Source organism: Micropterus salmoides, unplaced genomic scaffold (assembly GCF_014851395.1).
Source record: "Micropterus salmoides isolate LMB-PRFRI ecotype aquatic unplaced genomic scaffold, ASM1485139v1 Ms_hic_scaffold_16, whole genome shotgun sequence".
NCBI classification, from domain to species: Eukaryota; Metazoa; Chordata; class Actinopteri; order Centrarchiformes; family Centrarchidae; genus Micropterus; species Micropterus salmoides.
Window position 1 is genome coordinate 9,799,788 of NW_024040707.1, and position 21,646 is coordinate 9,821,433.

General features: G+C 42.1%; 1 protein-coding gene across 1 annotated transcript; it reads right to left on the reverse strand.

Moving 5' to 3' along the window:
• Positions 1–76: 76 nt before the first annotated feature.
• Positions 77–18,967, reverse strand: LOC119906285 (PDZ domain-containing protein 4-like). Its single transcript, XM_038723852.1, has 7 exons — positions 16,086–18,967; positions 7,503–7,813; positions 7,255–7,342; positions 7,062–7,160; positions 6,915–6,977; positions 6,351–6,452; positions 77–3,823 (listed from the first exon to the last, which is right to left on the reverse strand). The coding sequence occupies exons 1-7, from the start codon at positions 16,143–16,145 to the stop codon at positions 1,805–1,807; spliced, it is 2,742 nt and encodes a 913-aa protein (XP_038579780.1). The 5' UTR covers positions 16,146–18,967; the 3' UTR covers positions 77–1,804.
• Positions 18,968–21,646: the final 2,679 nt, after the last annotated feature.

Here is a 21,646-nt window from a genome sequence, read left to right on the forward strand (position 1 = left end):
ATGATTTTGTAAAAACCTTGACACAGAGCAGCCATTAAAGTACCAATATAGTTTTTCATTCATTATCACAGCATTTATTTAGAAAAGCTTTCACTGTGAAATGGCAGACACAGGACATCACAATATTGAACAGGTACACCATGTTTTCTTTTTCTATGCTAGGATTTTAAGTAAGATCATAGAAAGACACATCCACAATTACATTATGTTAAAGGCTTTTAGTCGTACATGGGGGGGGGGGGGGGGACACTTCTGCCTCAATATCAAACATGCATGTAAGCCAAATGAAATGAGCTTTTGTTCATATGATTTTATAAATTAGTCACCCCATTATTGGCCATCATTGTCATTTTAGTTACTTTGCTGGATAATTATCCAGTGGCCAGTTCTGAGAGCACAGAATTAAAAAGTAAAAACCTCAAATCATGTTTGGGAGTGACACATCTGACTGGAATGACAGAACAGTTGATTTAGCTTCAGATCCACTTGACAGGAGATTTTTCGTAGCTAAGGACAATCTTCAATCGCAATCAAATTGCATACTGACCAAAATGAATTGGTCTCAAAAAAGGAACATTTAAAATGGCAAATGGAGAAAAATGATTTGAAGGTGTTTTATCTATTTAAATAGCAAATGTGCCTTTTGGAATGAAACGGCAATATCAAATGTTTTCTGTGCTTTGTATGACAAAGTGCCTTTCTTTAAAAAAGCTAAGCCGGTCAGCTGCTCTGTGCTTCAGCATTTACCCACTCAGCTACAGAATTTTACAGCTTTTTTGTATCGCTTTAAAAATTGTGCTATACAGTCAAGTCTGCCTGAAAGGAAGGCACCGCTCAGCTCTTCATTATCAGAAAGGGCCTGTGGTCTGACAATGATGTTGCATTTCCTGTGTCAAAACAAAGGAGCATTTGTACACAGCAAGAATGAAAAAAACGACAGTAACTGGCACACAATGTTCTTTTGAAAATGTCCTTATTCAAAACGCCTTTATGGACACTAAACACACAGTTTTATGGCACAAAAGTGGCTTTTCACATGTTTTCACAGCTGCATGGTTCTTCTCCATTTTTGATTTTACTCCATAAAAATGTAGAGGCCTGCAAAGATTACTTTTAAGTTGTGCACCACTTATGGCTTAACAGCAGGTGGTGCCATTTCTCACACCCTCTCCTTTATGTAAGAAGGCTGAATGAATGTGAATATGTTACTTGATGGACTCCACTGAAAATGCTAATCTTTGCTCTTCCAGATTTCAAATCTGACAAGCTGGTACAGGTTCCTGTGTAAGATGAAGAATTACATGATTCCCCTTTGTCTTCTGTGAGAGGTAAAGCATCATGAAAATGGCTGGGAAGTGTTTTCCTGACTGGTTTAGGTCCACATAACCAGACAAAATTGAAGGGGAATACATTGTATTTAAAAAGTACTGTAGTATGTTTGTAAATCTGCATTTGAGATCATGGAATGTATTTCTGAAATGCAGCTTCAATTCCACAAAATTGTAAATGTGTGTATTATCTTTCTGTTTGGGAAGATACATACTGTTACTAGACACACAATCCCTGGCAGTCTCAGGCATGAGCTTTTCTTCAATCAAAACATTTTAGGTTGGGGCCTAACATATGCTACTTTATATTACCATCAGGTACTTTGTGTTTCAGAATGTTGCTGCATCCCTGCAGACAAATATTTGTGCCAGTGTGTACAGCAGCTTGTGTTCATCCTATAGCCCCCATCAAAGGACTTTGGCACTTTCTTATTTCTGCTTAACTCTCTACCTCCTTCTGTTCTCTCTATCTTATCTCAGACTGTGGTGACAGACAGCAGGGGGTTATAGACTTTCTTCCCATCAGCAGACCTGGTCCCGTGGGCCAGTAGCTCCTGTATAGTGATCCAGTTGTCCAGGATTCTGCGACTGCGCTTCTTCATGTTCCTGCGGTGGCACAGCTCCAGGATGGAGGTGGGTTCTTGCTGCTGTGTCGTCCCCTGCTGTCCTCCACCACTGCTGCCCTGCTCCCTCTCACGATCTCTCAAGCAGTCGAGACGGCTTCGCATCATGAACTCCCTGCGCCGCCGCTGCTCTCGGGCCTTTAGCAGCTGCTGCTTGCGCTCCTCTTTGCTCCAGTAGCGGCCCATCTTCATTTCACTCACAGCATCGTCATCCGTTGTCATGCCACTGCGCTCCTCTCTGATCTTCATGGCACGCGCCTTCAGGAGGCGATCTCTCACAGGCCTTTTGGCCACGTAGCGCGATCCATCACTACGGATCTTCACCTTCCACTCCATACGAGGGGAGGCAGGCAGCACTGAAGGGGACATGGGTAAGGGTACAGCACCTGGGACCTGGACAACATCTTTACATGTGCTACCCAAGCTCATTGGGCTGGCATCACCCCCAGTCTCCATGCTGCCCTCTCTGGGAGCATCTCTGAGTCCACAGAGCCGCTCAGAGGTGGACGGAGACCTCAGCTGCATGCAGCTCAGGTAGCGCTGAGGCAGCTTTGTTTCTGTCTGACGGCGAGACAGGTAAGGGCTGTTCTCCGCACTGCATCCACCAGCCCTCTCAGGTGTCCCATTGGCTTTAGGGTTAAGCCTCACCCCTCCATCTGACCCCCTCCTGGTTGCTGCATCTCGTGACAGGGACCTAACCTTAGCTCCGGGGCTGTCTCCTCTCCTTTGAGCATGGGGAGAGTAGGTTTGGTTGAGGTTTACCCCGTCCCCTCTTTCGGCCCTGGTTCCTCTCTCTCTCTGCCTAGTGGAGGCTGGTAGCTCCATACCTGCTGTGAAAAGAGACTCTCCTCCATTCAGGCTCTGTGTTGAGGGTGATGGGTACTGTTCATTCACCAGAGGGGTGCTTCTACAACTTTCCCCTCCAGTGTTGTAGGCACTCGTGCTGTCCTTATCAGAGCGCTCCCTCTCTGGGAGCTCATTGATGTCTGATAGAGCATGGTGACAGGAATCCTCACTGACCAAAGTACCATTAATGTCCAAGCGGCCAACTCCTACTCCGGCCCCTGCACTTGCTCCATTCTTGTCCTCGAGAGGCCAAGCCTTCAGACAGCGCTCCCTCAGCTGTTGCATCTTCTGAGCCCTCAAGATGTTGCGACACTTGAACTCCAAGTGGCGCAGTTCCTCTTCCAGAAGGGCCATCTCATGCTGCGTCAGGCTTTCATTCCTATTCACATCCAGTGAAACACCCCCTTCCTCTTGTGCCGGCCCCTGACCTCCCAGAAGCATCAGATCATTACTGTTCCTCTCATAGTAACACTTGATTTCTAGGAGCTCTTTGTACCTCTCACACTCCTCCTCAGTCAGCCCAGGCATCATCATCCTCACAGAATCTGTCACATAGGCCCTCTCCAATCGCTCCACCTGTTCCAGCCCTCCTCCATTAACACAGTCAAGCCCTAAGAGGGAGTCAGTGCTGAACTGGAGGTCCTGGGAGTGCAGCAAGGGTGGGGTGTCGCCTCTGCCAGACAAAAACTTACGCATGCTGCCAGGAGTATTGGTGGTGTTGGTATTGGAGGCACTAGTGTGGTCGTCTCCCAGAAGATCATGTTCTGAAGACTCCTCGTAACGTGTGCTTTCATCTGTACGGCCTACCCCGCTGTCCAGCTCCTGGCTGTTGCTCAGCACCGTCTGGAGCAAATCAGGTGAAACCCTGTTCATTGAGCGACCGTGGCTACCTAGTATACCCGCATCAGCAACAGTGCCTGCTCCAGCACAGTCCAGACTGTGAATCAGTCTGTGGCTGCTGGGCAGATTAATAGCATTGTCCAGTGGCTCCAGGTCCAGCTCATCTGGGTCCAACTGGTTGTCATTCTGACAGGTAAAGGTGTACCAGGCATAGTTCGTTGAATTCAGGTTATGGCATGGCAATAGAGGTGTAAAGTTCATTGTTGAAGAGACAAACAAAAGACAAAAGGAAATTATGCATTAGAATGTTGTTATATATCTGAAGGTTTAAAAAGCCTCTACTCAAAAATGTGTTTTGCTTCTTGTTACTTCACTTGGATATTTGAACTGTAGACATTTGTGCCGAGCTTGACACTGGAAAGATGTTTTCACATTTATCTGCTGAAAATGTAAAGTTTCTCTGTGCTCACCTTAAATCTGAGTTTGGACAAAGCTTGTATGGACAAGATAAGTAATCACAAGTGGAGTGGCTTGGAAGCCAATTGTGGTTCAATATTTAAATTACACAAGCGTGATGTGGAAACTTGAAAACCCCAGTTCACGTATAATACATACACATAATCTGAGAATTGACTTTGTGTCCAGTAGATATACCTTTAAAATAAAATAGAAATTGCATACATATTTGAGGATGGAGAAGAAGTAGATGTATTTTTTATGAATTTTTAACCAGGTAATTGAAATCTTTTTGTGGGAAAGCCATACTAGACATTAATTATAATTCAAACTACAGAATTTAATATGTCTTAAAATAAGTCTCAAGGGAATCTTTAACATTGAACATAACAATATTTTTAATGCTTTAAAGTAATACATTCAAGCAAGTAATACATGCAAGCTCTAAACACAAGATTGATATAAAGCAACACCTTTTAAATTAATACAGTGAACTTCTTAGAAAATTGTTACACATTCAGCAGATATAGAGCATTAGTAGTAAGGCCTCTCTTTTTAGCTTTGTTTTGCTCTCTGCTCACTCCTGAGGGAAATATCTGGCTCTTTAGCAGAGAAATGCTCCACAATGTTCACCAGCTACCTGCACCAGCCGAAAACCACGTTGATGAGAGTGAACCAAAAACATAAAATTGCTGGCCAGAAAACAAAAACAATGAACCACGAGACACTGCCTCATAGAGGGAAACTACAGAGTTGTAGGATAAAGAGTGACCCCTTTCATATTAAACTCATCATTTCATCCATTATTAGTGTAAATATTGATTATAGCAGCTTTAACGTTGAGGGCAGCACATTTCTGAGGTGAAGAGTAGTGCTCCTTTCTGTCACTAGATGGAGCCAGTGCTATGTGAGATTTTAACATCACATCAATACTCTGCAACTGAGTTTGGTTTCCATTGAGTAATTTGTCTGCAGAGAATTTGGATCTACATCCAAACATGAACTGCCTAATAGCAAGGAAATATATTTTTCATAGACAAGCATTCTGTATTAGTGGATGAAATGTCCATCCAGAATTATCCCATCTTTACAGATGAATAATACTTAATAAGACCTGTAGTTGTTTCTGATCTGTTTACTTTGCCATTTAGATACAATGCAAATACATGGGTTTAAATTAGTAAACAATTCCCTTGTCAGTGCACAGTTGATCTTCGCTAACTGGTTTGAGTTGAACACCACGCAGGCTGCAAGACAAAGTATTGATTATCTTCATCTTCATTCTTATTCCCCGACAACTCCCTTCAGTTCTCCCTCTCTCCCTCCCTTAAGACAACAGATCAAGCTTTAATCTCTGCTTGTGCATTTCCCTCTGATGATTCTTCGTCCTCCCCTCTCTCACTGGAATCTTAATGCGGGACCATGCATTGGCAATATAAATCTTGTCAGCCTTTCACAGGTACTTGTATATTTCAATACAAGGACATATTTGAACAGAGGAGAGGTTATTTGTGTGTGTGTGTGTGTGTGTGTGTGTGTGTGTGTGTGTGTGTGTGTGTGTGTGTGTGTGTGTGTGTGTGTGTGTGTGTGTGTGTGTGTGTGTGTGTGTGTGTGTGTGTGTGTGTGTGTGTGTGTGTGTGTCTTTGACTTAGACCAATTTAATGAGGGACTTTTAAATCTGCCCTTTAGCTCCCTCTGTACAAATGCAGACAGCATACAGATTTTTGTATTCTCACATATCCTCCATCTGCAGCTCATTTTTACAGTGGCATGCTTGGGTCGATGTGTGTCAAGTTGTTTGTTTAGTATTTTTGGCAGATGTGTGTTATTGAGAGTGTCACAATGCCCTCATATCTGCTAGAAGAGTGACCTTGAGAGAAACAAAGCGCTGCCACATTAGCACTGTGAGTATGAGCACTATTTGTCTTTGCCACCCTCTTCTCGCTATCTGTGTTGTCATCATGTTTTTGCACCTCTTTGCTTTTCTGCCTCCTTACACAAGCCAGGTTGTGGAATAGGACAAAGCAGAGGACCATGCTCTTCCTTGTGTCCCCAATTCCTTTTCTTCCTTTTCTGACTGTACTGCCTCCCTCCCCAATCTCATGACTAAATGTTCACATAGAGCATTACCTTCACATATGTAAGCATGTACACTTAATTCTTGCTAGATAAAGGGAGAAGAATGCATTTTTTAGGTCAGTATTCAGGCTGAGCCTTGCAGCGCGCTCCCCGAAGACCGCATATTCAATTTCCTCACCTCTATCTCAGGTCGTGCAAGGAGCAGGGAGACATTAGTGCTGTCCTCTCTGGTGAGAATAGCTACTGCCTCCTCTCGGTCCTGGATGTCCACTCCATTTATCTGGCAGAGAAAGACGAGGATAAAATTGAGTTAATGTCAGATAACGAAAGACCTTTTATACCGAGGCTAGATTCAATTAAATTACTCCATTCAGGAAATAGTTCTTTATTGAAAAGTAAGTCTCTCTCTAGCTTAATAGCAAGAGTAATCATTACTCAACATTTCACCTCTTATGAAAGAATTCAGAATAAATGCTGCATGATTAGCAATTTCTTTTAATATGTGGATATGGCTGGATTAAAAGTGACTTGACTTCATCTCTATTGTTGACCATGGGTTATCTAAGATTTCACTTTCATTCATTACATGAATGTTTAAAAGCTTTTAAAAAATTGGTTTTGTTGGTTTAACTGTTGCTGTGAAGAGTTTACAACCTTGCAGCATTAATAAAAGTGCTTTCATTTAGGTAGTAAGAGCATATAAAGGTATCTCGCTCCAGTATACTATTTAGGAAACCTGCACCTGTAGTATTCTGTCTCCCTTGCGGATGCGTCCATCTATTGCAGCAATACTGTTTGGGTTCACCTGGAATAAAATATGGATTTGTTTATGAGTAAAAACAAACTGGAAAGCTTTATTGAAAATTTGATTTCATGAGACCATCTTCACCTCTCCTACATATATTCCCAGGTCCTCCTCATCATCGGTTCTGTAACACACTGTCAGTCCGAGTTTATCCTGCTGTCGAGACTTATACAACTCCACCTCCTAGAGCAGACAAGAGAAATGTTTGAGGATGTCAGACGGAGAACAGTGGGGCAGCTTTCTGTACCAGAGTTCTGAGTAGCTAATGGGCTCTCACCTCATATTCCAGCTCATCCTGCCTGTCCACTTCGTGCTGAGTGATATCGAAGTAGTCAGTGGGGTCATAGTATACAGGCTCTATAAAGCTGAGAATAATATATTTAGGACATAATATTTCAGTAATTGGGGCAACGTCAAACTTCAAATGTGTGAACAGAATTGCATGGACTAGAACCAAGAAGACAGATGAGTTGTGGTCTGACAGTTGGACATGCTGCACAGCCCTATTATACTACTCCTACTCACAGTTCATTGAGTAAATATGGCTCCAGTAACGGTGGTAATGGAGGGGATGGCGGAGGGTCGGGTGGAGGGGGAGCTCCACAGGGATGCTGGCTGCTCTTGCCCAGCGTCAACATATGCTGGAAGCTGATGTCTGTTTGAGTGCAGCTGTCTACACAGTCGGCCATGCCCATGGTCACTGGCACTAACCCTCCAGGAGCTCCCGCTAGGCCTGCCCGTCTGCGAGCCCCCCGCCTCAGTATGCTGGACAGTACGGGGTCCCGTATGTCCAGGGTGGGATCCCCAGAAAGGCGAGTTAGCTCCTTTCCATTCACCTGGAAAACACAGATAGTCAAGAGCAAATGGTGGAGGAGCAGGAGGAGAAGAGGAAGAGAAAAGGTGGAGGGGTAAAGTGAATTAAAGGAGAATTGGTGCAGGGAAAAACAAAGAAACAAGGTGTAAAATGAATATTTTTCTAAATCTAAATCTTTTCTAAATCTTTACCATTGTGGGACCCAGAAACCAGAAAAAGAAACAGACAAAAATTTCAAAAGTGGTCAGAAAACTGAGTTTTACATAGTGAAAAGACTAGATAGATGCTAAGATGAATAACACGAAGGAAGGAAGACAGAACACACAGACCAACATCAGCAGTTTTATCAGACAGACAAGGTTAGTTCACAGAAGTAAAACTGCCTCACAGAACCACAGAGAACAGGAGTGGAACTACAGTTACACACACCTAAAACAAAGAAAGACTGAGGTTATGTTAGTCAACTGAAAACTAGAACAGTATAAACTGTAACACAGCTGAAAGTGTTTCTACAGACACACAGAGACCAAAAAAAACAGGTTTGTATCTAAAAGATTTAGACACCACATTACACCAAGTAGCAGAGCAGAAAGCTGTATACTGAGACCTTTAATCGACCGTCAGCGTCAAAAGAGCACAACATGTTGCTTATGTGACCCTTCTGTGGAGAGAGGGAAAGAAAGCCGGAGAAATGGTGGTTAGAAAGTAATTACTACTGTGAGTGGTTGGAAAATGGCAAGAGACATTTTTTTTTCACAAGGGAGAAAATTCCACTGTAGTTCAAGACAACAAACATAAATTCAAGTTAACAGTCACAGAAATAAAAATGAGTTTCCTTAGTACATTAGTTTTGCACACTCTAGCCCTGCGGAACACTCTTCTACAAAACACTGCTATCTTTCTTTTGTGTGAATTAGAAATGGTTCCTTGCTGCAAATATATTTAAATAATAAAAGCATTTTGATTTGGAGAAATAAACACTTTTAGCTGTAACATACAGTATTATTGATGATTCCTTTTTTCCAAAGCTCTCTCCCCTTATTTGTGGCCATTGACAGTTCATTTAAATAGTCCTCATATATACGGTATAAATACTCATCATACAGCAGCATTACAATATGTGTTTTGATTCTCGGGTGCTACTGAAAGCCAAATCTGGTGGGGTGTGAAAGATCTCCCCTCTTTCCCACCACTGCTAGTTCATACAGTAAGAAAGACAGAAAGGGACATTGATAATGAAAGATTATTGAAAATAAAGCAATCAAAACACTATTAAAAAGGATTTGACTTCAGGGTGGCTGAACCAAAACAATCCTGGTCAAATCAAGCAAGACTTCCCATAAACCTAAAGGAGAAAGATTCATTCAGTATTCAATACCTGATTCAGTTTATAATAACAGTTTTTAGCTATACTAAATATCTAAGCTATTGGATGAATTCTAAAGACCTTGGCTTCCCCCTGGATTTTCCTCTAGCACCACCAGCAGGTCAAACTTTTCATCTCTCTATCTGGCTTACTGTGTGTGTCCATACTCCTCAAGTGTAACAATTCTGGTAATGCTAATCCCTAGCTTGTTTTATAGCGCCACCAGTAGATTAAAGTTTTTATTTATTTAATAGGTCTACTTTGGTTGGTTTCGGTCCAAAACTAATGACCTTTCAATCACCCTCAATTAGAGCCTACTTTGTTTAGTGCTAATTAGCAAATGTAAGCATAATGCACTAAACTACTTTGACAGTGAACATGATCAATGTTATACCTGCTAGCATTTTCAATGTGAACATGTTAGCATGCTGATATAGCATTTAGCTCAAAACACTGTTATGTGTATCAGTGGTTGGTGGTGACCAGGGGAAAATATGGGAGGGGAGCTAAGTTTAATGAGCATAATTAATGAATGGAAATAAAAACCAAGAGTTTGCTCATGCTTTCATGCTGACCTGAATCATGTATTTTATGGCATGACAGAAAAAGTTTGAGAACCACTGGTTTAAGTGCAGCCTCATAGAGCCGCCAGCATGGCTGGAGACTGTTGGAATGGACCAGTCATTTGAATTAACTAATTTTTCTACATTTTCAAATGAACGCATGAAGACAGATTTTAATTCTCTTGATTTTATTACATGAGACAGACAGTTACATGATGATGCTCGTGTGGCAATGAGAGTCGCAGGCAGTTACTGAACCAGACAGCCTTTGTAGAGTCTCATTCATGTTGCACACACTCACTGACCTTGGCTGTCTGCAGCTCTCCACATCTTTACCACCAAGCTTCATTCTCCCTCTGCCTCTCTCTTCTCTTGTCCCCTTCCAGTAATTGCATGTCAAATCAATGTTCCCATGTGCAGCCAAGCAAAAAAACATTTTTGCCACATTCAGCCCCTGCTCCCTTTTTTTGGTTGGTTCTCGGTTCTCTCTCATACTGTACACCACCACCACTGCCGTCCCTGTGGTCTATCATTCCTGCCTTGCCATTGTGTTTCCATGCTCATGTTCATTTCCCTTTCTCTTTCTCCCTCTCTACCGATGTCAACTCCTGCTTTCTTCTCTTTCCTGTTTTCACCAGACTCCGGTTTTATTAAATTGACCTCAGCAGGTCTTCCTGTTCTTTCCCTTCCCTGGAGATGACAACTTACACTCCACTCTTTCCATCTATTTCAGCTGTTCCATCTCCTTGTGTGTATTTGTGTCCTTCCTCACGCTAATGTCCCATCATAAATCTCAGTCTCTTTTAATGAGCCTCTCCACTTCAAACATAAGATGCTTCCTCCCTACATGGCCTATTGGTGATGATGGAATTAACAGTGTGTAGTTTGCATGTTAGAGAAAAAACACACCTTAATAATCTTCACCAAAGTGCATTGTTATTTTAGTTCTCACTTCATTGTCTTTTTGAGGAGAGAATAGATACAACAGGAGGTATCTATTGTTTCAGCTCTCTGTGCTCATGACCACACGGCTCAGCTCACCAGGATCAGAGAGAGGCTATTAGGAACAAGCTCCGTGGTCATGAGTGACAGGTATGAATACTAAGAGAGCATGGAGATGGGGATTTCTCATTCATTATCGATGAGAGGTGCTGAGATGACTTCATGCAGGGTAATGGTTGTTGTGTATTAAACAGCTTTTCGGCCCTGACTGGGATAATCCATTACACTCTTGCCATTTTCTGTTTTCTATTATCTCTGGGTTAGAAGGTCATTACATACGCCCACTGTTTATAAGGGACACAAGTAATGCAAATAACAACGGGTGCACACCCATCCCCACACCCCACCCTTATTCTGTATTTTTGTGGTAAAAATTTAATTTAAATTCAGAGAAATTGCTAGCCTCCAAAATTCACAGTAGGGGGTTGGTTATGGTGGTTGAGCGGTGGTGGGATCAGCGGCGGGCTGTGGAGCTGAGGGTGGGGATGGGAATGATGTAGAGATGAAAGACATGCAAAGAGTTCAAAGTGTAGAGAGAGAAAGCAAAGGAGGGGAGACACGGAGGGAGTGCACAGGGAGCAAGGAGAAAGGGAGGTGAGGAGAGGGTAATGATGCAGGAGAAATGTAGAAAACAAGCTTTCAAGGAATTGAATGTAAATAGCGAGTGAACCCGGCTATGGGTTCAGTATTTGTATGTAAACAGAAGCACAATGGAAGCTCATGGGAAATTGCTAACTGGTTGCTGCATAATTAGTTTTTTATCTGAAAGCCCTTTAAAGAGCAAATAAAACCCGTACAACAGGCGGAGATGAAAGGGGGCATGCGGGGGTGAAGACTAACTCCACAGTAACTAGCATTATGCCACACATAGCCTTCAGTGTGTGGACAAATACACAAAGCAAGCACACTCTTAATCTGAAATGTGCCCATATGGTGAATTTTGTCCTTCCAGCATCACAGAGTTTTTTTCCCAAACCTGGATTTATGTGCATTTCCACAGTGTTCATGCCAAAGCTCATTCGGAATTTTACTTGTTCGGTAATTGATTTTTCTCATCTCCCATGCTTTGAAGGCTGGAGCAGTCGTCCTCCTCAGAAAATCAATTAATCTGGAGCTGGAGCTGACCTACCCCAGCTATAACCCCTGTTGTTTGATACCTCTGAGCTAATTTAAATGGACAAGCAGGGGATGATATAGCCTATTATAAACTGAAAACAGTGAGAAGGTATTGATTTAAAAAATGCTCAAACATTCTTTGAAATGATGGTGGTGAAGCTAACAAGCCCAAGTGGGAGTATGGGGTATGTGAATATACATCAATTATCAATATATTCAGTTAGAGCAAAGGATGAATTATGGGGCAGATTTGTTTTCACTGGTGGAGGAGGAACAGCGAGTAGGTCTGTAAAATGGCAACATGTCACAGTTAATGCCCTCCACCCTTTCTTTTTTGTCAATCCCGTCCTATTAAATGAGAGATGAGAGTGACATCCTCTCCATCAGCATCCTTCCTGTCTCGTCTCCATGTCAGTCACATGCCTGAGAAGTCTGCAAGGGAAAGAGCAGGAACCCAACAGGCACATACATATTACGTACACTAGCCTGCACTTGACCTTAGCAAACTGACACACTCTTGACATAAAAAGAAGCCCACCAGCCAAAAGGTAATGGGCACCATTTTAAATTAAGAAGACAGAGCAGTCATATGACATCTCAAGCTTTGATAAAAATAAACACAAAAGGTTAGATGGAAATTTAGACATTTTAGTTGTGAGAGTAATGTGAAAGTAAAGACAGAGTAAGAAAAGAGTAAATGGGTAACACATTATTTTAACTCCCCCTGTTTAGCATTTAATAAATATTTTATAACACATTGTAATGTAGTTTTAAGCTTAAGTTTTTAAGTGTTTGTTGTGGTAGCTGTTGACAGCTTTAACTCCTCCTGTAAAGCCTCCATAACTGGATGCTGGTGTATAAACAGATAATGAATGACAATGTAATATAACACAGTTACTAAGAAATGTCTCCGTATGAGAATTTATAATTGTGAACATGTACAAACACCCATATATCTGCTTACAACTACATTATAATGTGTTATAAACAATGTTTAATGACAGCTTACATATGCTGAATAGGGGGAGTTAATTAAAGTGTTACTGATGGTATTAATGGAAACAACTTTTGGGAGCATTATGTTAGTGCAAAGTGCAGTGACAGTATTACAAGCAAATATTGGAGGGTGGACAACGTAACAGGACTACCTGACAGTATGATGCAATCTAATACAGCATATATGCAATGCATAATGCCTTTGAGAAGCTCAGTGTTTGTTGAGACACTAGTTTGTGGTGCTCTTGTGTTGCATCACATTATATTGTCGCAACAATTTTTATTCTGTCCACCTCTAGTATGACAGAGGTCATGTGTGGGTAGCCATTCACACACAAGGCAACTGTGCACTTATCCAGCGAATGTCAGCTGGTCATTGGTATGTATTGATTCTCATCTGTTTGCCTCTTGTGACTGTCAGCATGTTTCTTTGTGTAATTGTGAAGCACATAAAGCACATTGCATTTGTTTAATGACACCAGTTGCCATGGAAACAGACTCCTGCTTTACAGTGACGAGGGAGAGAAAAAGAAGGGAGTGGCTGAAAGGCTCAGGGGGCCAGAGGTTTACTGTATATGTATGTGTGTCTGGGTCAGGTACAACTACAATCAATATAAAATGCAATATAACATAAGTCGACAACTGAGTCTGTAACTTGTCATCTGACTGACAAAATGCCTTTTTTGGGGGGCTTTAGGAGGCAAAATTGATCAGAAACATGCCAAAGGGTGTGTACCAACCACCAGTGTGCAGCGTATGTGTAGCAGAGGCCCAATGTATAATGCATGAATTTTATTCCTTTGGCAAGAAAGAGGCAACTGTTTTGATATAGCCAAATTTAACAGGCTGGTTTTCCAGTCTGATGTAGCTGCAAGCTGTTTAATGCTGTATTTATTGTCTAAAGACAGTTACTCAGTAGACTGCATCTAATTTGAAGGTGTTAGTTAAGGAAAACAGCTCAAACCTGCAAACCTCTAAAGGGAAACGCCATGAAATGTGGGGGGAAATGTAATTATGTTTCCTCTTTTATGATGTTTTTTTAATGATTTGATAGCGTATACCTCCCCATTTGGCTTGACATGATATTTGGATTAATCAGCCATCTGCACAGCAAGAATTGCAGTTTGTAATGATTACATATAATAACTGAGATTGAATTTTATGGGTGAAAAACATTTATGGGTCTGTGATTACCTCCCTTTAGAATTTTGGATTTTATTTTACTTTTTGTGCCATTTAACACACGCTCATGCTTCTAATATGAGACCTCCAGGTACCATTACGTTTATTCTTATTGCAGTCTACTAGTCAGCCTAAAAAGACAAAGGGCTGTGGCTCTGGTTCAGAACTCCATCTGCGTTTGTTCTCTCTGTCTCATGCTCCTCTGCTCCCAGCCAGCAGTGTCGTTTCAGTCTTACCAGACCACAAAATATGCGGACTTGCTGCTCCACTGCCCCAAAGTATCTGCTCTACTTATACAACCAATATTCATACAATAGTGTTGCACTGAACATGACAGCTCCTTTGCATACTCCAAATCATACAACCTATCTCCCGCCTTCACTGTTCGCTCATCACCACACCCAGCTAGGAGCCACGTGGAGGTGCTCCGCCTGACAGAGCTGCAAGGGATGTCAGACTTCTAGGGACACAACCTTCGGGCACAGTTGACCTCACATTGCCAGATCAGTGGAATTATTTGATTTTCACTTTCAAAGACGTTGACCTGCATGCGGTCAGTGTCATTACTGCTGACCCCGGTTAAATAAGGTCACTGCTTATGAAATGCACTGGCCCTGCTCTACTTTTATGATCACATCCCAGACTGCACACATCACCTCGCTCCTGATTTTTCGAGCACTTCACCTTGGGGATTTGTGAAGTCCATTTCTATTTACCCCTGCTCCATTAAGGGCTCAAATCAATTACTTCTGATGTCTGAGGGCAAAACAGAAGACAAAAAAAGACTGAAAGAAAGAAAAACAGTCTGACTTTCCCTCCCTCTTTCATTTGCCTATTTTGACTTTATTTCCCTCCTTGACTCCTTACAGATCCTCTATTTGGACTCAGTCTCTCTCCATGTTTTCCTCTCTTGCCATCGCCTCTGGCAACAGATGCAGACCAGTTAACTGGCCCAGACCCAGACTCCAACATGCTAGAGAGACCCAGCTGAGTATTCTGGTGCCACAGATACTAAAAGTGTTGCGCTGCATACCCGTGAGTGCTGAGCATTTTTCATGCTTAGTAAGCATGGGACTTATTTTTGGTCGCTGCATGTATCATTGAGTCACAGAGCAGGAGCTTCCTTAGGCGCTGCACAGCCAGACGAGTTTACTCACACATAGTCTGTGGTCCCAATTGGCAGGTGGTACTGAGGCTGTAACCGTGGCAACCCCTCTCTCCCATAACACTTTACCTCAGCTTTAACAACCCATCCATCCCGCTGCCGCTGTGGCTCTGCACCACTCTACTTTCTCCACGCCAGTGTTGCTCTCTTTCTTGGCTCTGCTCTGCTCTCTCTGATCATAATCATTGTAATCACAGTAATGTATCATTATCATAATTATCAGTATTGTCATCACCGAATGACTATTTCAATACAGCAACTGATAGCCTTGCTCAAGAGGTACTCAAGAGGAAGTATTTTACTCTTCCTTTTCAAGGCTAATTTAAATACATTAAAAGCATGGCAAAAAGTCCAGCAAAAAGGTGAGATGTGAAATCCATCAGTCATGTTTGATGCATCCACTGTTCAATTCATCTAATGCATTTTATTAATTGCTCGATGCAATGTGATTATCATGGTTTGTTTACAGGATATAATGCTGCTAATAGTGTTTTTAGACTCATTTGTGAATTACCTGATGATGCTTTACTTGACATTTCCATTAATACAAAATGCTGTGATTGATATTTGCTAAATTAATTTGGACCGAAAATGGGTTATTAGGAAATTAATATGTGAGTAATTTGTGATTAAATGAGTGTGTTGACATGATGAATTTTGGTTCATTTCTGTCTGTTGCTGCAGATAGAAATCACAACATTTTCATCACAGCTGTTTTGACTGTCACTCACCCAGCAGCATCACTGTAAGAAAGGGCCAAGTTAAGACAGAATAACAATGAAAACTTTAGAGATATGCTATATATTATAAAGATATGCTTTTGCTTGACGAAGTGAAATTAAAACAAGGCAGACAGAGAGAGAGAGAGAGAGAGAGAGAGAGAGAGAGGAGACAGAGTGCTCACCTGGAACATGACCCTGTATTGTTCCTCAGGCTTTTGAACCACACACATGTTGCACCCCATTGTGACTTTTGACACGGTGCTGGATTGTGCCAGTTCAAATTTGCCCCAGATGATCAGTTCTCACAACAGGACTCTCTCTATCAAGGTCTTTTGTCTGTGGCAGTGGGAAGGGGCCCCACCCTCATTCGCAGGGTTGTGGTATATTACACTACTCCTCCTCAGAGTAACACACAGCACATCCCTGCTGGGGATGAATACACAGTTTCTTTGGGTGTGTCACTGTTCTCCTCTTCTTGCTCAAATTTCAAGTGTTATAATCCATGGTAAATTTAAATGTGGAAGTAGTTTCACTGCTGCAACAACATGTGTTTGTTCCTGTCTCCATTGTAGGCAAACAATTTGCTTGTTAAAGTTCATGTGCTTGTTGTGGATCATCCAGTTTCACTGTAATCTTGGAATCTAGGAGGAGAGTCCTGCTGGTTTGTCCTTATGTGATTAAATTCTGCAGTTGTTTCAAACAAATCAATGCTTGTAGTGACTTCTCAAAAGTGATAAATACATGCAGTATACTTGCTGTCCTCTGCCTTTGTTTGGTCATTAATGTTGAAAACCGCAATAGAGAGCAAGTTTTCCAAGCAGACCTCCAGCTGAATTCTCCCACGCTGTTCCTGAGTTTGTTCACTCGCAGCAAACCTCCAAACAGTACACTTTCAGCAATACTCTTTGAACAAGGTAGATACAAACAATGCAGCTATCAAACAACTTGCCTCAGCCCTGTTTTTCCTCCTGTTCTCCTCGCTCCCACACAGAGCTTCCAGCCTACTATACCCTCTGCTTTCCAGGATGGCTGAAGGGTTGCTGAAAGTGGCTGCTGAGATAACTTCTCCTCCTGAGAGCCCTGTCAGGACTCGCTTCCCCTTGCTTTAGTGCTCCACTTCAGATTCAATGCATTGTTGAAGGCAATTCCTAATTTAACCTTAAGTGGGGCGGGTTGGGTGATGCAAGGTGGTGACCATTACACCATTAGCCAGGATCTTTCGCTGTGCAGCTAAGATAAGCTGTATGCCCGGGATTTAACACACATCAAGGCTGTCAACAACATGCGCTTCTTTCAACTACAAGACTAGCTACACACACAAGCTGGCAAATTATCTACAACTGTCAGCAAATCTGCCATGAATGCAGAAGTCATTTTAGACTGAGCAGGAACGCATTGTGTTTATCTGATCTGTTGTCAGATATCATGACAAGTATAAGACCATTGATTTCTCTAAGCTGCAGCGTACTCAGCACTCTGTCCCACTGCTCAAGGGTGTGACTGAATGATGGATTATAATTAAATTAGTGACCTCTTAAACAGAGATCAGACAAGACTCTATCCTGGCTGTGTAGAGAAATCAATATCAAACCAATTCATGGATCAATTGGATTTTGTGCTTGCTGGGTTATTGGGGAAATCAAGATTGTTTATCAAAGTACCTTCAATTTTTCCCTTTATGTATCTAATCATTTAATTTATTCAGGCAGGTTTTTTTGTCAGCTTGTGGATATACTCTTTATATTCACTGACTCACAAACAAATTCTCTCATGCTTTAGTATTTGAATTGTCCTTGTCCAGCTACTATAAATTGCCTCAGTCTATTGATATGGAACTTCCACTCGCCCTAAGGTTAGCCTCGGTCTGCAGCCCTCAAGGATTATCTGAATAGAACTTTCTCAACTGTCTTTCGGTGCCCTTCCTTGGCATTTGAGTCCCTTCGTATTCATATATTTAATCCTCCTGTGTGAACTGTCAGCGCGGACGTAGCTTGAGAGTCTTGTCTAAAAGGTCCATCGCCCTGTGCACTGCCAGCCACAAGGTGTTAGAGCTGGTAATCCTCATTCAAGGCTCCACTACACCTGTATCCTTTCTAGAGGCAGTGTAATCCCAAACTCTGGACCCTAACACAAACCACACTCACTGTTAGATACTCATATGCACAAGCACATCGGAAAGCTATCTCCACTCACTGAGGAACATGATAACTTGAAAAGACAGCCTGATAGTCAAACTCAGGAGAGCAGGCGCTAATCAAGCTAAAGCGAGGTGTCAGACGTGCTCAGCAGGCGTGCTCTCTCCATTTCCATCTTCTGTCCATCACCATATCCCTCTATTTACCTGAATATCAGTCCTACATGATTATTGCAGTGTCTAGGATCATCCCTTGCTTGCCATGCTTTGAGAATAAAATATGGTATGAAACAAATACATCTGTAAAATGCCTCTATTCTATCAAAGCATTGAGTTAAACATTATGTCCTCAAATGGCACAAATGCACCTGTAAAAGTTAGTCCATCTTCCGTCTGCAGCAGGAACAAAAAAATAATTTCAAGAATGGTAGTCAGCAAGTCCATTTTTATCATCCTTTTGTCCTCTGCTCATTCTATTTGAAATATCCACAGGAGGGTGTTTGTGTTTAAGAAAAGAAATATAAACCATGGCGAGAATTCCAGGTGGTTAGAGGGTTGAGCAGAGTGCAGCGCCTGTCTCAGGTCAGTGATAAATCACCATCAGCAGCCTCACAAGATGAGAAGAATCACTAACGGCTGATTGGAGGATACTTCTTGGCTTCTCCCTTTGGGCGCGACAGTTAATGCACTCCCCCACTGCAGTGGGGGGAACACAAAAGGCGGTTGTTCCCCAGCGGTGAAGAAGCCCGCTGATCTGTACTCTGCACTACCACTAAAGCTGAATTCATCTGGATTTTACACTGTATAATTTCTCTCTCGCTCTCTCGCTCTCTCTCTCCCCCTACCATCTTTCTCATTTCCAGGGATGGGCTACTGCTCTCTTTTCTAGTCTCCTATATTTTTTACCCACACCTCATTTGCTACCCTCTCCCTCCTCTTTACTTTCTCCTCTCCCCTGCCTCTCTCTGCTTGTCTGCAGGCAAGAGAACAAGCACTGGAGAGCCTATGCATACAGTTTGAGCAGGACAGGACGAGATAACCACCAAAGCTACACGAAAGTAAATGAAATATCAAGGTGTGCATGCACTGCACTATCAAGAAATGCAGACGAGCAAGGAATATGTTCATTCATCTTATGGCATTCCTGCGTCACCTTGAGGTATTATGATAGGATATTACAAAAGAAAAGCATGATTGTACTTTTTCATACCAGTAAAAATGCCCAAAGCAGGTAGAGAGCTCATGACTGGCCATGCATTTAGATGAGGCTCTTAGCTGCCACAGAGAAGGAGGGAAAAGAAACACAGGGGAGGGAGAAAAAGAGGAAAAACAAGTGAATAACAGGTGTGACAGGATGAATTGAAAAAGATATGGAAGAAAGCCAAAAGAGAAAATGCAAATGACTGTGTGGGAGAGCAGCAGAGAAGCGGAGATGGGGTGGAACAACGGTTTTCTGCAGTAATCAAAATGACCTGCTGATGGGATGGGGGGTGGGGGCATATGGAGATATTTCATTTTATGTATCTGCCCAGCCTTGGAGATATTTGTTACTAAAATTCTGAATCTCCTGTATACCCAGTGATACAACCCAATCAGAACACCACTCACTAGCTAATTTTCTATTAAACAAATCTTTACTGGCAGATTTACTGCAGTGCCTGTCAGGGCTGGGGAAATGAGACAGTCCAGGGGGCAGAAAGGATTAGTCGCTGATAACACACTAAGAAGATTTTTGTTTGCAGTACGCAACCACATTCAGCTTTGACCTTTCTATGGGGATACTGTAATTTTCTACCTGTCATTTTCCTATTTTTCCATCTTCATGTGTTTGATCTCTCTCTCTGCTACATCAGAGAGTCATTTATCAGCTGCCAAGAAATAGATAAACAACTTCTGTAAGCATGCAGTGCTGTGTCACGTCTCTCTCTCAAACACACACATTTTCAACCTCCCGTCTTGCGATATTTGCTGTAAGCCAGTCTGAAACAGGATTTCATGGTGGCTGTGTCTGGTTCAACAGGCTTACACATATTTTAGCCCATCTCCTAATGCTGCACAGCCACTAACAGCCTTGACTGCACCCCACATAGTTAACACTTACTCACACAAACACACACATACACAGACAGACATCTCCTTGTTTTGTTATGTGTTGCTCTTGTGCATCACTCAGCCCCACTCTGTCTGCTTTAGATCTTCGTTTCAACTCAAAAGGTCAGTTATGTGGAAATACACTGAAATATCAATTACCCACTCTGCAAAACAAAGAAAAGTAGAGATCATCACATTTACACAGACAGATCCACCTTGTGCAACTCATATCATGATCTGTTTCCAGCTTAGCGGCACTTCTCATCTCACGTTAGGCCTATCCACTACTGATTCTTATCCTTCTTGGCTCCTACCTGAACGAAGGGCAAGTAGCCTGGATTATACCTCCCTTCTATTTCTAAACTCTGCTTTTGGTCTGACATCAGTATACCTCTACAGATCTCAACTCTACCTGAGTAACGAACACAAATGCAGAGATAAAGATAGAAGACATTTACGTCTTAGTGTTCCTGTAATATTCCCCAAGACAATGTGTCAGGTTCTGCGAGATGTGCATTACTAAAATGTACACGAGAGAAGAATTGGGAAATTCTGTCTTGTAGAAATGTTAATGGGAAATATTATGCATACATGAGTAAAAGAAAAAGGAGGTAGCAAGAGCAGCATTTGATGAAGACTCAGCAGAGAAGGTTTTCAAGGTGAGTAAAAAGGGAAAGGGAGAAGTAAAGGAACTGAAGACACGGGTGAACAGGGGGAGATTAAAGCAAAAGGACTAAAAAAATACCTGAAAAAACAAAAACAGCCTCTTTCTTTCCAGCAAGGCCCTCCTTTCTTTGGAGAGAGATAGAGCGGGGAGGCAGAGGGCCGATAGCAACAGAGTAAAGGACTACTGGCGGAATTTTAAAAGTCTTCTCATTATTTATTTACTGCTCTGAGGAAAAGACTGCCAGTACATAATACTCTGTTGCTAAAAACATATTTTGTGTTTTTTAGCATGTATGTGTGTATGCATGCTTGCGTGTGTATGCATGTGATGTGATTGCCATATCATAGCATGGGTTATGGCTGACAGGTTATGGAAAACGACCCCTCGTAGCTTCATTCACATTCTTGAGAAGTCACTCTGTGTGTGAAAGCTTTTTCACAGAGGAAACGATGAGGGCCAGCTGCCTCAAAGCAGCACTGAGGCTGAGAGGCATGAGATGGGGACTTAGATAGGCGGTGGAGAGACAGATAAATTGAAAGAGAAAACCAGTGTGTTGACTGAGAGAAGAGGTAACTGTGTCTAATTGTAGTTGTGGAGGAAACTTCGGTCAGCAGAAGCATGGACCTGTTAATTAACTGGCTGAGGAAAATATACTCATGACTGCAACAACACTGATGTATATCACACAAGATAATACATGAGTGCAGAAACTGTTGCTGCTAACTGACAAGCTCTTGCAAAAGCAGTTGTTGGAGTTTTGATAGACAGCTGGTTAAAATCAATTCAATTCAATTCAATTCAATTTTATTTATAAAGGTGATGTTGCTACAGACTAAATGAAAAATGGTACA

What these genes read in the sequence shown, in the direction of transcription:
- LOC119906285 (XM_038723852.1), bottom strand. Translation starts at nt 16,145, where the DNA reads ATGGGGTGCAACATGTGTGTGGTTCAAAAGCCTGAGGAACAATACAGG. An exon ending in CCATATTTACTCAATGAACT is followed by an intron (nt 7,343 to 7,502) that starts GTGAGTAGGAGT and finishes TATTATTCTCAG; the next exon opens with CTTTATAGAGCCTGTATACT. An exon ending in AGGATGAGCTGGAATATGAG is followed by an intron (nt 7,161 to 7,254) that starts GTGAGAGCCCAT and finishes TGTCTGCTCTAG; the next exon opens with GAGGTGGAGTTGTATAAGTC.